Source organism: Eschrichtius robustus, chromosome 8, assembly GCF_028021215.1.
Source record: "Eschrichtius robustus isolate mEscRob2 chromosome 8, mEscRob2.pri, whole genome shotgun sequence".
Taxonomy (NCBI): domain Eukaryota; kingdom Metazoa; phylum Chordata; class Mammalia; order Artiodactyla; family Eschrichtiidae; genus Eschrichtius; species Eschrichtius robustus.
In genome coordinates this window covers 117,918,563-117,937,531 of record NC_090831.1, presented here as the reverse complement: position 1 = coordinate 117,937,531, position 18,969 = coordinate 117,918,563, and the positions used below count along the sequence as shown (strand labels likewise).

General features: G+C 37.7%; 1 protein-coding gene across 1 annotated transcript in view; it reads right to left on the bottom strand.

The window, feature by feature from the left end:
* Positions 1–1,093: 1,093 nt before the first annotated feature.
* Positions 1,094–18,969, bottom strand: part of MGAM2 (maltase-glucoamylase 2 (putative)) — a 75,993-nt gene continuing 58,117 nt past the window's right edge. Inside the window, 5 exon segments of the mRNA XM_068549828.1 lie at positions 1,094–1,143; positions 1,755–1,883; positions 6,767–7,400; positions 8,716–8,889; positions 12,431–12,480. Coding sequence (XP_068405929.1) covers positions 1,094–1,143; positions 1,755–1,883; positions 6,767–7,400; positions 8,716–8,889; positions 12,431–12,480 — 1,037 coding nt within the window.

Here is an 18,969-nt window from a genome sequence, read left to right as displayed (position 1 = left end):
GGTCAAGGGCATGCTAGTCCATGAACTGCCTTGCTCATGGTTCCTAACTTCTGGAAGGGACCCCTACCCTGAATATTCCAAGGTATCTAGAGGGATCCTAATTCCCTGGAGATCAGGGATCTAGCCTCCGTAAACTCCTTGCCACTGCTTGAGGGGCCGAGCAAAGAAGAAAACACAGCTTACCCGAAGCCAGAGGGATCATCTGGGTTCACTGCTGGGCTTCTCTGTTGTCATCATTCAAGGGAAATGAAGGCTCTCCTTTAGGTAATAATCTTAAAACATGGTTGAGGCCCTTTGGCAGCAGTTTGAAGTGCACAAATTACATTCTACAGCATGAAGAAACACACAGATAAAAATGAATCTAGATAGAAACTTAAAACAATCGAAAGAGACCTTTTCTCTCTGGTTTGCCCAATTAACAAATAAGTCTGACATTTCTATTCCAATCTGTGTTACTCCAAGCCCCCCAAGCAAATTCTTTCAACCTCGATCTTTTAGGTAAAAACAAAAAGACAACAAAAAGAAGAACGTCCTGGCTGGGTTTCTGATGACAAACCTCGGTCTGTGCTACAGCCTTATTCTCGGGTCTGTCTTGACAAGTTCAAGTCAGCTGGGCAGCTACTCCAAGGTTCTGCAGCCAGAATCTTCTAATGCTCCATTTGTATAGCTCATGGCCCTGTGCAGTTCCTCTCCTCCGTACCCACTTCAAGTTCTGGTTCTTATTAAGCCTTCCTTCTTTCATTTTCTTTTCCTCTCCATCTCTTGATCTCAGCATTTAGTCGCCATGCACATATTCACTGAGCATCCTCCGTGAGCTTGACGTTAGGTCAGAACGGAAGCCACCAAAATGAAAAGGAAATGGACAAGCACCCCCCCGCCCTTGTGGAGCTGAGGTGAAGCTTCTATGTGCCCCCGGCTGGCCATTTTCTCCTTGGGTTCACAGCATCCGCCTCTGAGTCTTTCCCAGTGCCACGGATCATTTTCCCCGCTGCTGACTGCCTCCAGAGAGGAACTATGTTTATATCAACCTATGGAGAATGATTTGTTTCTATATTTAAAAGGGATGCATTTATATTGATATTATGCATATATATTAGACGGGGGTCTTAGACAGTACTTCTGGGGAAATGTTTGAAAACATTCCTACACAGGGTAGGAGCGTGAATCAGATGACCTCAAGCGTTTTTTCCAGTTCATGTGTTTTGTGATTGCAGTTTCCAGAAAGCCTAATGATACGCTACAAAAAGAAGGGCTCAGAGTTGAGGTGGAAAGGGATGACCCCAACTTCCTCCTAGAACCTTCTGGCCGATGGGTCTCTGTCATTCCTCATCCCTCAGTGGTCTCTAAGTTCAGGTCAGCTCTGAGTGACTCTGAGACTGTAACTCTTTTTCCATCTCACCTCCTCTACTCAAAACCCCATCTTAAATGTGGAGAGTAAATAAAGGATTTATTCCCTCATTAGTTTTTTCTGTGATGACCAGAGGACCCACAGGCTAATGTTTACAAGGATCTGGTCTTTCCTGAGGAATAAGAATATTTTGTTACAATTTCAAATTTATAGGAAAGTCGCAAGAATTCCCATATGCCCTATAATGAGCTTTATCCATTGTTTATATTTTGCCCCATTTCTCTCTCCCTCCCTCTCTCCTCTCTTCCCATCTCTTCTATTTGTCTCCTCCTCCTTCTGCTTCTTCCTCCTTCCCCTGTCTCTCTGTCTCCCTCTCCTTCATGAAGCTGATAACTTAGTTTCTTACTCCTGTTTGCTAGAATTCTCATCACGTTTAAATTCCTGCTATACTTAGCTGAGACGAACAAGAAAGCTCCCCAGCTCCACTGCTCCACCACGGCAGTGACACCCAACCTTGACAGCATATCAGAGTCACCTGGGTGATGGGAGAAGCGTCCAGGCATTAGTGAATGATTAAATTCTCCAGGTGCTTCCAATATGCATCCGAGATTGAGGACCACTGAACCAGAAGTTCAGTTGCTCTTAACTGGTCTATTTCCTGGATGGGCAGGAATCCCATTCTGGCTTCACATATTGAAGCCACAGCACAGGCACTGACCAGTCCAAGTGAACGCCAGTGAAGAGGAGCCCTGGAAGCCCCCTGATTTCCAAGAGTTAGACTTTTAGTTGCTGGATTGTGAGGGTGTGTGGGGATCTCAGAGAAGGGGTGCATCTGGGGGTGCTCAGGGAAGAAGTTATCTACCAAGCATCACTCAAAAAATAAATAGCAAAGAAAGAAGAGCTCTTTTAATGCCAAGTAATGAATATAGAGAAAAAAATGTGAAGTTAGAAAATCACCATTTAATAAATGTATAGTAATAAATTGAATCAGACAAGAATCATCAATGGGTGACAAAATAGGAGAGTAACCCAATAGCTACATAGCCTCAAAGTATCTCATTATATATTTATTAATTATGATGAGAGGAAATAGTAATTTTACGATAGAGAGGCCTGGCAGACATCACCTCAAGGAAGTAAGCCAATTAACATCACCAATCATGGACAAACAGACATCACGTGCCTCCTGACAGGCGTACCAGGAAACACATAACATCAATTCTATGTTATATCTGTCCAAGAAATGTACAACCTCAGTATAATCATGAGGAAATATTAGACAAACCCCAAATGAGGAATAGTCTACAAAGATCTGACTTGTAATTGTGAAAATGTCAAAATCAAGAAGGAAAAAGAGGGGCTGAGGTATAGTTCCACAGCAAACTGAAAAACAAAAATCCAGTTAAAGTAAATGCACCATGTGCTCCTCATCCAAATTACTACCTGTTGCTGTTGTCATTGTTGTTGTTTAGTGTTTTTTGTAAAGAACATTATTGGGATGATTGGTGAAATTTGACTAACATATGTGCATTAGATGGTGGCATTGTATGAACGTTAACTTCCTGACTTGGCTGATTATATTGTGGTTATGTAAGAATATGTCCTTGTGTTTTAGGAAATACACACTAAAGCATTTTGTGATGTTGAGACATTGTGTCTACAAACTCTCAAATTATACATACGTGTGCACGTGTGTGAGAGAGGAAATATGGTAAATAATTTATAGTTTATGGATAATATTTGGGAAATCTGGGTGAAGAATATAATGAAGTTTTTATACTATTTCTGCAACTTTTCTCCACACTTATTTCAAAATAAATATGTTAATTTTAAAAAAAGAAACAAGCATAAGATCTATACAAAAAGAGTATGAAAATGGAGCAACTTTTTTTTTAAAGGCACACAGTTACCTAGAAAAAAAAGTCAATTTAGAAAAATGTCAGCTTTTCCAAGCAAGAGTTTTTGACCACTCTGAGCAGAGAACCTCCAGTCTGCAAGCTATAGTGTACCCTTGGATTAATTTCACTGGCAGAAAATATGATGTTTCCCATATAAAATAATGTGCATGAACTTACACACACACACACACACAGTCCGTATGAACTATACTGGCTATGTCAAAATTGTTCTTGTCTGTTATTTGTTCATACATTTTGTTCTCAGCTAGATCTCTTTAGAAGGCAACATGTGAATATTAGCAAGTATAAAAAGCTTAAGAAAAATTATAGAAAAAATATTATAAAATTAGGATAACTATATCCATTAACCTATTATTTTGTAAAGTGAGGAAAGATGGACATTATTTAACAGTGAAACATTTTGTCCCAGCTAAAAAAAAAAAAAAAAGCACAAACAAAAACAAAACCTTTTCCCCAGAAGCACAGTTTGGGACATACTAGAGACACATCTGGGGAACATCTGGAGAACACCTTTCCTTTACAAAACTTCAGTTTGAAAAAGGAGACTCAGAATAGCCTTATATATTTTTTAACATCTTTATTGGAGTATAAATTGGAGTATTGCTTTACAATGGTGTGTTAGTTTCTGCTTTATAACAAAGTGAATCAGCTATACATACACATATATCCCCGTATCTCCTCCCTCTTGCATCTCCTTCCCATCCTCCCCATCCCACCCCTCTAGGTGGTCACAAAGCACCAAGCTGATCGCCCTGTGCTATTTCCCACTAGCTATCTATTTTACATTTGGTAGTGTATATATGTCCATGCCACTCTCTCACTTCATCTCAGCTTACCCTTGCCCCTCCCCGTGTCCTCAAGTCCATTCTCTATGTCTGCGTCTTTATTCCTGTCCTGCCCCTAGGTTCTTCAGAACCTTTTTTTTTTTTTTTAGATTCCATATATATGTGTTAGCATATGGTATTTGTTTTACTCTTTCTGACTTACTTTACTCTGTATGACAGACTCTACGTCCATCCACCTCACTACAAATAACTTGATTTCATTTCTTTTTATGGCTGAGTAATATTCTATTGTATGTAAACACCACATCTTCTTTATCCATTCATCTGTCGATGGACACTTAGGTTGCTTCCATGTCCTGGCTATTGTAAATAGAGCTGCAATGAACATTGTGGTACATGACTCTTTTTGAATTATGGTTTTCTCAGGCTATATGCCCAGTAGTGGGATTGCTGGGTCTGCATAGCAAAGGACAACATAAACAAGATGAAAAGACAACTCTCAGAATGGGAGAAAATATTTGCAAATGAAGCAACTGACAAAGGATTAATCTCCAAAATTTATAAGCAGCTCAATATCAAAAAAACAAACAACCCAAGCCAAAAATGGGCAGAAGACCTAAATAGACATTTCTCCAAAGAAGATATACAGATTGCCAACAAACACATGAAAGGATGTTCAACATCACTAATCATTAGAGAAATGCAAATCAAAACTACAATGAGGTATCACCTCACACCAGTCAGAATGGCCATCATGAAAAAATCTACAAACAATAAATGCTGGAGAGGGTGTGGAGAAAAGGAAATCCTCTTGCACTGTTGGTGGGAATGTAAATTGATAGAGCCACTATGGAGAACAGTATGGAGGTTCCTTAAAAAACTAAAAATAGGGCTTCCCTGGTGGCGCAGCGGTTGAGAATCTGCCTGCCAACGCAGGGGACACGGGTTCGAGCCCTGGTCTGGGAAGATCCCACATGCCGCAGAGCAACTGGGCCCGTGAGCCACAACTGCTGAGCCTGCGCGTCTGGAGCCTGTGCTCCGCAACAAGAGGGGCCGCGACACTGAGAGGCCCACGCACTGCGATGAAGAGTGGCCCCCGCTCGCCGCAACTGGAGAAAGCCCTCGCACAGAAACGAAGACCCAGCACAGCCAAAAATAAATAAATAAATAAATAAATAAATTTATAAAAAAAAAAAAAACTAAAAATAGAATAGCCTTATTATAAAGTATCTGCACTGAGGAGAAACTGCTTTGCTATCAGGAAATCCAAGGGGAAGAAGAAGAAAAAGCTTAGATATAAGAACACTCAAGGCAATTATATAATAATGATAATAATAATAAACCTTTGTATAGCATTTTACAGACTGAAAAGCATTTCCATGTACATTGCAGTTCCAATGTTTACTCAACCTGGTAGATGGGGAATCTGAGGCAAGTAAAGGAAAGGGGAATCCATCTGAAGCAGTGGCCTCTGCGCCAACTTGGAACAGGTGGTGCTCTTAGAACTGGTCCGATGGAGGCGACCGTATGTGTCAGGGACTAACGTAAGCACAGGCACCAGCAAAGCTCAAGACTCAGACGCAGCAAACTGACATTTGCTTTCACCTCTTCCCTCTCCCGGTTTTCTGAACCTGGTTCCAGGGCCACATCTTGTACATGGCCTGGAGTTTCAATTCTCAAGTTTCTTCAAATGTCTGAAGTAAGCCCGGGTCTTCTTTTTCGTGTGTGTTTGTTGTTGTTGTTGTTGTGATCATAATTTTTCATTTTTGTTTTTTTTAATTTTTATTTTATATAGTTGATTAACAATGTTGGGTTAGTTTCAGATGCACAGCAAAGTGATTCGGTTACACGTATACATGCGCATCCTTTTTCAAATTCGTTTCCCATTTAGGTTATTACAGAATATTGAGCAGAGTTCCTTGTGCTACACAGTGGATCCTTGTTGATTATCTATTCTAAATAAAGCTCTTTGTTTGTTGTTTTTGTTGTTGGCTGTTGTTCTGTTTTCAGGAGTACTTCCCTTTTCAGAATTCCACACGTGCGGTTACAGCCCATTTCTATACACAAAGGGACTGGAGTTCAGTAACTATAGAACTATGGTTGAACAAATTCCCCCTCGGTGCTCCAAATCCCAAGTGCCTTCAGGCATGCCTTTAGCCAATGAATCTGCTCCGGTGTGGTGGGCTGGCAGCAGGATCCCGTGTGCCTTAGGACGCAGAGCTCTTTGTCCGGGATCATGGTTTGTGGTGCCAATAAGACAAGTGCCCTGGAGCTCCCTCAGTAAACATACAAGTGAGGGAGCCTGTGCTCAAGTCCATTGATAAAGTTTAGAATGATGATTTTTGTTTTGTTTCATTTTCATAGTATATTTGACCAGGACCTGAGAGTGAAACTAGGATATTTTTGTCCTAGGGAAGTGATTCTCAAACTCTTTGGTCTCAGGATCTCTTTACTTTCAAATTTAGTGAAGACCCTGTGCCTTGTTTGGGTGGATTATATCTACTAATATTTGCTGCATTCGAAATTAAAATTGAGTCATTAGTAAAATATTTATTTCTTTGTTTATTAAAAAAATCAAGTGCATGTTGACACAAATAATATATTTTTAATGAAAGACCACTATATTTTCCAAAGCAAAAAAAAAGTTAGTGAAAAGAATGACATTATTTTATAATTTGTAAATCTGTTTAATGTCTGGTTTAATAGAAGACAACTAGTACTAGTTGTAGCTTCAGCAGCACTTGTTAGGAAAGGCATGTTTGTGACAGGAAGAGTAACATTAGTGCTATCAGCAGTAGTATTTGTAGGGGAAGATGTAGTGTTATTAGGAACCATAGTACCAGTTGAAACTTCAATAGTGTTTGCTGGGAAAGGAGTGGTTGTGACAGGAAGAGTAACATTAGTGCTATCAGTAGTAGTATTTGCAGGGGAAGATGTAATGGTATTAGGAACAGTAGTACCAGTTGAAACTTCAGCAGCGCTTGTTGGGAAAGGAGTGGTTGTGACAGGAAGAGTAACATTAGTGCTATCAGCAGTAGTATTTGCAGGGGAAGATGTAGTGGTATTAGGAACAGTAGTACCAGTTGAAACTTCAGCAGCACTTGTTGGGAAAGGCACGGTTGTGACAGGAAGAGTAACAGTAGTGCATTCAGTAATAGTACTTGAAGTAGAAGAACTAGTGTTAATAGTCTCAGAAGTAGTAGGCTTAGTAGTAGAAGGATATAAAGAACTCATTGGGAAGGTATTTGTCATAGGTGTAGTAGAAACTATAGGACCACCGTGAATCCAAGCAACCTCAGTTAACTTTTCCAGGCTGATAATCTTATCAGTCAATTGAATAGTTAGTGTCTGCCAGAAAAGAAGAGATAAAGTTGGTATTTTAGAACTTCTTAAACATCACACTTAAGTTATGCCTCAAATTACAATATAACAAAAAAAGATGTATTCATTCTTTTCCCAGACAGTAACAGAAGGATATGAAGATTCCATTTCAGGCCCCAATGGTTCTGACAGATAAATATAGAGACACGTGCTGTGTGTATAATCCCTATGCTGGAATCTTTCTTTCCACTTCATTTATTCAGAACCATATTGCTCACAAGTATTTGCAGTTTTGATTGAAACCAATGTTTATAAAAGTCTCTTTATTTTGTCACTAGATTTAACCTGCCTGTTTTCATGTTTCATCATCCCAACACCTAATATAGAACCTAGCACATAATAGGCAACTGACATGCTACAAAGTGTCCCCAAAAAAAGGTATTGAAAGATTTTCTGCATCATCTTAACTGGAAGTAATAACTTGCAATGGGTGGTTTTGAATTCAGTATAGTTCAGGAAAAATGTTTTGAAGTACCTAACGAGAAGAGACCATGGAGAGAAAATCTATGTGAGTATTCAAGAGGGTCATTTTCCAAACTCCAAATATCAGCAGGACACTCTTTTTTTCACCTTTTAGAAAACAGGAACTAACGCTTGTCACTTTTCTAGACTACCCCCTATGTGTTAGGAACCATATTTATAATAGGTCTAGTGTTCTATAGTGGGGTATTTTACCTCTGTGGGTACCTCTACGGGTAATTCATCTTCCCATTAGTTGGCTCTAGTAACCAAAGCAGACTCCCCCTAGAGGGCCCAGTAGGGTCTGCTATTTATGTCATTCTGTTTTACTAACCAGATAATCTTATCTCACACCACTGGTGGAACATATTCATTTTGATGATTACCACAGTTTACTGCCAATTTTCACAAACATATAAGATCTATCGATTCGACCAGGGATATGAGTAATTTTAGAAAAGTGGGGGAAAATCTCCAACAATTTCAGAGGATCACTATTTCCTTTGTTTTAGCCTCTGTCACAGAAATAAGTAAGTTTTGTTGCACTAGCCTGGGAGACCAACCTTAACACATAGCACAATTTCTTTGGGACACACATGGGAAGGATTTCATCAGCCCATTGATCATTGATCCCTGGACTATACTGGGAAGATCACTAATGTGCATGTTACAATACGGTTCAACACTTGCAACTACATATCTATTGCACATATCTATAACCTTTCAAATATAAGTAAATATAACAATGATAATAATAGTGCTAATAACTTTGCAAAAAAAATAAAATTAGTGTATGATATGATAATATTCCTTTGAGATATACCTGATTGTAAGGGTCACTCTTGAAATTTATCACTGTGAATTGTTGGTTGTCATAGGTGGAAGTGACTTGTGTTACGTAAGTAGGGTTTATGCCCCAGATTCTAGTATATTCAACTTTCAGTGAATTAGAGTCACTCAGATACTTATTGTGTACAGTCTGGGTTTGCAATACATTCTTCAAAGAATGTATAAAGAGGAAAAAGTACATAATATATAAGTCAATAGACTTTATTCCACATTAAAATGTTTTTAAAAATCTCAAATTACTATTGTACTGGCTTGTTGTTTTTTTTCTTAAATATTTCATGGAGACCAACTTCTTGAGTACTTGTGACAATAAATTTGAGGTGCCAAAAATAGGTTTGTGTATCAACATTATGAAAGATATTTTACCTATATTATTACTAATTATTACAATGATTTTGAAAAGAAAGCATCATTATTTTTGTTTTACAGATGAGGAAACTGAGGCTCTGGGAGAAGAAATGAGAAGGTCAAGGCCACATAGTTAAAGGACATTTATATGGTTGGAATCATGATGGGCCTATGTGCATAGTACTGCATGAGTTAACACAGGTTGAACAAAGAATTATGGCAAACAGTCCCTAGGCTAAGGACAGTTTGCAACAAATATAGGAACTTATCTAAATCATGAACTGCTTTAAGTATCGACGCAAGGGTTACAGTAATGTGAGAGAAGTCATGAGGTGGTGCATGATTAAGGCCTAAATGAAAATCATCATGAATATTTGTTATGGGTGTTAAGAGAAAGAAAAAAATCACTGTGGGAATAGGGTTGTCAAGAAAGGACTTAGGAAGGACATGCAACTTCAGAAGGCCTGGGAGGATGGATGGAGTTTATAAAGACAAAATGAATAGGAAAAGGGAATGAGGTGGAGGGAGGCACAGACACACTGAATAAAGGCACAGAACAAAGGGTGCTAAGCAGAGAAATTACTGGTTAAGCATGTAAGATAAGATGATGAAGATTTTAGGCAATCAATAAGGAGCCAGTTGTAATAGAGTGAAGCTATAAACTCCTCCACTCTGATAGCAAGCTAGAGAAAATGAAGAAAAGGGAATATAACATGAAGTAAATGGGTATGCTGGAGCTAGCTCTTAGTGATTTGGGAGAGCCTATAATTGCCTGGAATTTTGCAAGCCAGTCAGTAGCTTGAAATTGGCTAAAATGATTGGAGTATTTACACCACAGAAAATCAGTGAATGCTACAAATCAGCCCCCAACCCCCATAACCTCATACCAGCCAGAATACCATTGATGATAACAATTACACCCAAGGGAAGCTGTCTTTCACTTCAAGCCACTGATCCTTAGGAAAAATTCCATCAAATATCACATAGAAATAAGAATCCATTTATCACTACTTTGGAGTAACAGAAGGAGGGGTTTTAGAGGTAAACACCATTTATGGGAAACCTAATGTTTTATAATTAAGAAACAGATTAAACAGGAGAAATATCTTCCCTAGGTTGAATAACTATTTAGCAGTAGAAATAGAACTAAAATTCAGGACTTCCAGATCAACATTATAGACCTTAGAAAACAATATGTTCAGAGGAAAAACATATAATCTTCAATTCATCTTTTCTTAAATTGAGAACAGAGAAGTTACATGCTTAATTAGTATACAGAGTCTTACGTTTAGTTTCAAAAAGGCAAATGCAGGATGGAGACGGCATGACCTAATAATCATGTCTATGAAAACAATTTGATACATGTGTTTAAAAAATTAACATAGTATGAAGCAATAACAGTAAGAAAACAGAGTCTAGCTAAAAGGACATAAGAGTTAGGCAATGAACTAAGTAAGTGTTTATTGTTGCATGCCACTGAGGTTTTGAGGTTGTCTTTTTTGCAGTAGGAAGTCCATGCTGTCCTATATAAGTGTAATGCAAACCACACATGTAATTTAACATTTTCTCATAGCCACACTTTTAAAAAGTAAAGAGAAATAGGAGAAACTGATTTGAAAATATGTTTTATTTAACCCAGTATATCCCAAATATTATTATTTTAACATATATTTAACATAAAATATTAATGAGATATTTTATAATCTTTTAAATATCTCAAATTAAGCTAGTCATATTTCAAATGCTCAATAGCCACATGAGGCTAGTGGCTATCTTATTGTATACCATAGTGTAGCTCTAAAATAATCTCTCAATCCTGGGCACCCTGCTTTAAGAGAAATCTAGACTAATTTTAGTCCAGACAGAATAATCAAATCTGGAAACCAGTATAAGCACAAAACAGAGGAAGTATGAAGTTAGCCTGGAGATGTGTAATTCCAAGAAGAGAAGACAGAATAAATATATGACAGATACCTGCAGATACTTGAAGCACGGTTATGTAGAAAAAACCCAATAGATTTGTGTTATACTATTCCTTAGTTAAATCCACAGGTAAAAATTACAGAGAAGCGGGACTTCCCTGGTGGCACAGTGGTTAAGAACCTGCTTGCCAATGCAGGGGACACGGGTTCGAGCCCTGGTCCAGGAAGATCCCACATGCCGCGGAGCAACTAAGCCCGTGCACCACAACTACTGAGCCTGTGCTCTAGAGCCCGCGAGCCACAACTACTGAGCTCACGTGCCACAACTACTGAAGCCCGCGCGCCTAGAGCCTGTGCTCCGCAACAAGAGAAGCCACGGCAACGAGAAGCCCGTGCACCGCAACAAAGAGTAGCCCCCGCTCGCCACAACTAGAGAAAGCCTGCGCACAGCAACGAAGACCCAACGCAGCCAAAAATAAATAAATAAATAGATTTATTAAAAAAAAAAAAAAATTACAGAGAAGCAGATTATTGGTTTGACAGAGAATGATCCTCCTACTCTAACTGGAACTATATAGATTATCCATGGAATCATTTAACATGCCTGGTAGATTGATTGTATTATTGTCTCCAATCGTTCACCCCTCCCTATCCATACCCTTTTCCATGTAATTTTGCAATGCCCTCCCTCTCTGGATGGGGTATTCTATCCCACCTTTGTCTCTGGGGTTGGCCATGTGACTTTGCCTATTAGTCAACTTAATGCAAATGGAGATTTTAAAAAGCACTCAGGCATTTCCACTTCTATTTTTGCCCTCTTGCACAATCATGAATAGGTCACGCTCAGACCTGCCCATAAGGCCATTTTAGATCATCCAAGAGCCAGCTGACTCTCCAGTATGTGACTGCCCCCTCCGGACAGGTGATCATCCAAGCAGCCTAACATTCCCATGAATGATTGCACATGGATATGAGCCAGTCAAGATCAGCCAAGTCCAGCTTAGATCATTTGAACGCTGCAAACTTATGAGCTAAATAAGCATTAATTGTTACATGCTGCTGAAGTTTTGAGGTTGTTTTTTATGCACCATTGTTGTGCAACAGATAGCTGATCTAGCATTTATCCTTCAAAATTTTATCAGCCAGAAAATGTCTCATCTCCTAAAAACATGTTATACATTTAAGGACTCAGTTTTTCCCCAGCATTATATGAATTACAAGTTTCTTTTTATAGAGTGATGGTATACTGGACAATTGTCAAAATAAGAACTGTTTCTTCCTTATTTTAATGTCAACAGACCTGATTTATAAATGTAAAGGCAGGAAGATGGGGGATATTATATTTATACAGTTCACTGATAATGTTTAATCTGTAGCTAATTGGGAAAGGATTTATAAAATTCAATAAAACAGTCTTACCTGAGCTGCTATAAAGTTTGCCAAGAAATAGTTTCTATTTTCATAGGTATCTGCAAACAAGAAGAAAGAATAAGCAACTACTCATTGTTTCAACAATAGCAGATAATCTTGCATACAGTCAGAAAATATTTCAGTGGGATCACAATTACTGATCAAGATAATCATGACCTCGCTGAGGAGCACTAAAGATAGTAGCTGAGGGAATATTTTACCCCAGGTTAGTGTGGGGATGTACATATAGAAGAGGGTGTTTTGAGGTGAGCATCAGGAGGTTGTAAATACAAGATAATCTGGATTGAACTAAGAAGAGACGGCATAGGTGAAAAAGCATGGAGGCTACTGATTGCTTTTTTCTGTGCCTACACGGCAAGCACACAGCCATGAGAATTCACATGGCTGTGATGAGAAAGGCTCAAAGCTGAGGAGAGTGGTTAGGAATTCAGGCTCACAAGTCAGATTGACATGGATTCATATCTCCACTTTTGTATTACTGTGCAAACTCAGGCAAGTTACTTAACATTTCATCATCTGTAGAATGGAGATAATAATAGCACCTAGCTCATAGCAATGAGGTCTACAACATGCTACTTGTGCAGAATAAGTGCTCAAAATTTGTTGTTTCATGATTATCACCAAAGTCATCATCATCTTCATCTTCTTTAGTCTTCTCTCCCTACTCTTAGCTCATCCTTCCACAGTGTTCCAGATCCTAAGCCCCCCTCCCTGTATATAACTTATGCCATCAATTCTTCCCCATACTCTTGCTGCTCTTACAGGTCCCAATTATACTCCAGAGCACTCCATTCTGATGCTCTCTATACCAAGCTACCATGACATCTCCTTTTTAGTGTCATATGTCTCAAAAAAGGTAGCCTCTGCTTGTTACGTCTGGGTGCTCAACTCATAATTCAATCCTATAACGACCACTCTTCAGCTTCTGTGTTTCTTTTTTTTCACCAAATCTGGTCCTTTCAAAATCACCAGTGACAGAGTATATTAAATTTAAATATCTCATCATGATGTTCAAGATTTTTAGCCTCTTTGCCCACACATCTCCTCCTTGAAATAGTCCTTAGTTGATGTCTACTTTACTCATTCTCCTCATGTGGCTCCTTTAACTCCTGTTTCTTAGAAGTCATTTTCCTTTCATGTTCTATTCTTGGCCCTTGTCAACATTCCATCTCTAACCAATATTCCAGCATAGTCTCTCCCTGAACCAATAATGATCTTTGTTTTCTAACTTACCTACACTCTTGTAGAAACAAACAATTATAAACCCATATTTTTAAATTTAGCTTTGGCTAGAAAATATAACCTAAGCAAATACCATAGCCTCTTTTAGCAGTTTTAATTTAAAATTTTTAAAGAATGGGATTCTGTTAATACAGGTGATTTAAGATTAACCTTGACCTAGCTATTGAATCTCCTTAAATCTAAGTAAAGTTTAACAAATAATTACAAATCAGTTAAGAGAAAAATTAAATCAAATCTATACTTATACTGTATCTTCGTATTTTAAATTTTAGTTTCTAGGTCTGGTGAAAAGGGCAAAATGCTTCTCTATAGATCTTAAAAAGTGTAAAAAGTTTAAAACTTTCAGGGACTATTGATTTTTAACTTTGAGGCTAAAATATACTTGTTGTAGGAACCTACAATTTTATAGAAAATTGGTTTTTTCCCTCATATTTTTCAAGTATATTGCTCATAGGGAGCTGATTTTACACACTAACTGTGGTGCTATAAATCCAATACAATATCAATCATCTAGTCTAATCAGCTCAAGCTATATAAAAGGACTCTAGATTCCCTTAAAACATTGGTTCTCAAACAGCAGTAATTCTGCTGGTGAAACATTTAGCAGTATCTAGAGACATATTTGGTTGTTAACATCATGGGGCTGGGGGAACGCTTCTGGCATCTAGTGGGTAAAGGGCAGGGGTGTTGTTAAACATTGTATAATTAACAGTTCAGCCACCACCAATAACAAAGAATTATCTAGCCCCAAATGTCAATATGATCAAGGTCGAGAAAACCTGCTCAAAAAAAAAGGCACTTTCTTAAAAAAGAAGAAAGTTAGAGAACTCTTGCTTCCTGATTACGAAAGTTACTTCAAAGCAACTGTAATCAAGACAGTGTGGTACTGGCCATTAACTCCTTTTGCTATAATTTTTTGCTCACCAAACAAATTCTTGATTGAAATTTCATCTTTCACATAGACTTCACTGAAGGAAAAAATATGTACTTCCTAATAGATGGGAACACCTTAGCCCATTAATAAATACAGTTCTTAAATTTAAAAATTGGCATTGGGGCATATTATTCTCTTATAAGGTTCAAGTCCCACTCCCTTACAGCCTGGTTTGGGTGGCTGGTTAACCTCCTTTCTCTGACTTTTGGGCTTTTTGTTGTTATGTTAACCACCGTGGTTTCAATGTAAGATATCTTAAAAGCTTGTAATGGAATTTTATTATTTATCTTGCACATTAATGATACATTTTATTCAGCACCCATGTGCCAGGAATGCTCTCTCTATATTAAATCAACTAAATCCGCATAAAAAAATCTACATGATAAGTAGTATCTTGCAGATTTTAAAAGCTGAGGAAATGTAGGCAGAAAGATATACAGCCGTAAAGCTTTCCAAAAGACATACAACTAGTAAATGACTGAAATGGTATTTAAAGCCAGATCTATTAAATTCCAACATGTCACATATCTCTCCACAGAGTTTACTTAAAAAAAAAAAAAAGTCCAAAGACTGAATGGAACTTTGAAAACAGAAGTAATCTAATTCCTTTGTATCCCTCCATTTAGCTAGTTCCACCTATAAATGAACAACAAATGTATCTAATGTATTATCCATACACTAAGAAGAGAAATTTAAAGTGTCATTTGCAACAACATCGAAAACTTAGAAATACTTAAGATATACTTAAAATATGTGTAAGACCCATGCACTGAAAATTACAAAACGTTGCTGAGAGTAATTAAAGAATACCTAAGTAATTTAAGATGATATAGATAGATAGATAGATATCCCAAAATTTATCTTTAGAATCAATGCAATTTCAATTAAAATTCTAACAAGTTTTTTTGTTAGGTATTGACAAGTTGACTTTAAAATTTATATGAAATTCAAAGGAGCTACAATAGACAAAACAATTTTGAAACTACATTAGTCAAGACAGTATGGTATTGGCATAAGGATAAACATATAGATCAATAGAACAAATAATCCAAAAATAAACTCTCAACCACGTATAACCTATTGATAGCTAACAACGGTGTCAAAATAATACAATAGGGGAAAAGATTCTGTTTTCAAGAAGGTGGTGCTTGGGGACTTCCCTGGTGGTCCAATGGTAAAGAATCCACCTTGTAATGCACGGGACGCTGGTTCGATCCCTGGTCGGGGAACTAAGATCCCACATGCCGCGGGGCAACTGAGCTCGCGTGCCTCAGCGAGAGAGCCTGCATGCCGTAAACTACAGAGCCCCCGTGCCCTGGAGCCCACACACCACAACTAGGGAGAGAAAGTCCACACTCCATAACTAGAGAGAAGCCAGCACGCCTCAGTGAAGAGCCCGTTCACTGCAAGGAGAGATCCCGCATGCCGCAACTAACACCTGACACAGCCAACAAAATAAAAGAAAATAAATAAATATGTTTTTTAAAAAAAGGTAGTGCTTGATCAACTGGACACTTATATGGGGGAAAAAATTAACCTTGAGTATTACATACATACAAAATTTAATACTAAAGAGATGATGGTTCTAAATGTAAAAGCTAAAACTGTAAAACTTCCAAAAATATAGGAGAAAATATTAGTAACCTTGGGTTAGGCCAGGTGATGTTGTGATTTATGATAAATAATATATATATGGTCTTCATCAGAGTTTCTGGTACAGAGCCCTAAAACCCCTGGCATTTCAAGTCATGAGAGCAATCAAGGTGTCTTTTATTATGTTAACGAGATGACTTTTGGAAAGCATCTCAGAATGGTGTCTGGTTGCCAGGAGAACCAACTATGTGGTTTGAGGGTTGAAACTTTCAGTCCCATCCTGAGACTTCTGGGAGGGGAGAGAGGCTGAAGATTGCATCAATAGGCAATGGCCAGTGATTTAATTACCACAGCCATGTAATGAAGCTTTCAAAAAAAACTCCAAAGATTGACATATATACACTACTATGTATAAAATAGGTAACTAATAAGGACCTACTGTATAGCATAGGGAACTCTACTCAATGCTCTGTGGTTACCTAATAGGGAAGGAAATCTAAAAAAGAGTGGATATATGTATACGTATAACTGATTCACTTTGCTGTACAGCAGAAACATTGTAAAGCAATTATACTCGAATAAAAATTTAAAAAAAAAAACCCCAAAAGATGAGATCCAGAGAGCTTAGGGGCTGGTGTACACGTGGAGATGTGGGGAGATGACACACCTGGAGAGGGCAGGGAAGCTCTGCAACCCTTCCCACATACCTTGCCCTGTGCATCTCTTCTGTCTGGCTATTCCTGAGTTGTATTCTTGTATACTAAACCCATAAACTAGTAAGCAAAATGTTTCTCTGAGGTTGTTAGCCACTCTAGCAAATTAATCAAACCTGAGGAGGGGGTCATGGGAACCTCTGATTTATAGCCAGTCAGTCAGAAGCACAGGTGACAACCTAAACTTGCAACTGGCATCAGAAGTGGGAGGGGAAGGCAGGAGGAGGAAGTCTTGTGAAACTGACTGGCACTGACAGGGGGATCTGACACTATCTCCAGGTAATTAGTGTCAGAATTGAGTTGAATTGTAGTACATCCAGCTGGTGTCCCAGAATTGCTTGCTGGTGTGGAGAAACACCCACATACATATATGTTGGAATTGATACCAGAACACTTTTTAGGCCAAGACACAAGAAGCACAAATCATAAAAGAAAAGCATGAATAAATGGATTTTTATCAAAATTAAATTTACTCTTTGCAAGACACCATCATGGAATTGAAATGGCAAGTCACTGACAGGGAGAACAAATCATATATCTGATAAAAGACTGGTATAATACATAACTCGTAGAACTCAATAATGAAAAGACAAATGACACAATAAAAAATGGATGCAGGACTTAAACTGATACCTCACATAAGAAGGTATACAAATAGCCAATGAACACATTATAAGATGCTCAACATTAAGGAAATGTAAATCAAGTCCATAAACAGATGCTCTATACACCTACTAGAATGGTTAAAATTTTGAAAACTGACAACACCAAGTGTTGGTGAGGATGTAGAAAACTGGAACTCTAAATTAGTATTGTTAGTAATGGGAAATAGTACAGCCACTTTAGAAAATAATTTGGCATTTTCTTCAACAGTTAAACATACACTTATCATATGACCCAGCCCAGCAATTCCACTTCCAGGTTTTCACCCAAAAGAAGTGAAAACATATGGTCATTTTGTAACTTACGCTCAAATAACCACGGCAGATTGTGCCTAATGGTAAAAAAATATGAAACAACTAAAATATTTATCAATAAGTAAATGGATAAATGAATTGGGGTACTCCCACAAGATGGACTATTATTCAGGAGTCAAAAGTAATGAACTTTTACGTGCAATAATATGGATAAATTTTTAAAAATATTTTGCTAAGCGAAAGAAGCTAAACGCATAAAGAGCGCACACTGTATGATTCGATTTACATAAAACCTAGAAAAGACAAATCTAATCTATAGTGACAGAAAGCAGACCGGTGGTTGTCAGGGCCTGGAAATGAGGATTGGGAGTGGGGGGCAGTTTGCTGGAAAGAATTAAAAGGGGTTCGTGGTTATGAAAATATTCTGTACCTTTATTGTGGTGGTGGTTATGCAACAACTGTATACATTTGTCAAAACTTATAGAACCGTACACTTAAAATGGATACACTTTACTTACGTAAATACAACACAATCAAGTTGATTAAAAAACAATAATTTTACTTTTAGGAATCTACCCTATGGAAATAATCTGAAGTATGAACAAAGGTTAATATTCATGGTTGTTATAACAATAAAAACTGAGAACACCCTGTACCCTGTATAGGGAAAAACTATAGAAAGTTAGATAAATTATGGTATACCCTCTCAACGGAATGTGATAATCATAAGGGTATTTATAAGGTGTATAAAATAGTATCTAGACATTTGTGTCATTATGTTAAGTGCAAAGAAACAGGATTCACAAATTAAGTATGCAGTATGTTTTCAGCAATATAGAAAATTAAGGATTATTTTAAGTAATGATATTTCCTAATTTTTTATCTTTAAAATGTTTTCTTTCATGAGACTATATTTACCCTTATAATGAAGAAAACCAAAAGGAGGAAACCTTTAGAAATATTTTACTATTGAAAAATAAGATATAAATTCAGTAACTGCTACATGTTACAAGATTAGAATGTTCTGGTCCACAGTAACAGGTATTGGCAAATGGACATCAGCTGGTGACAGTGTGTCTGTAAATCTATAGAAATGCCTGAGGAAGAGGGTGCTCTGACTATAGTGAT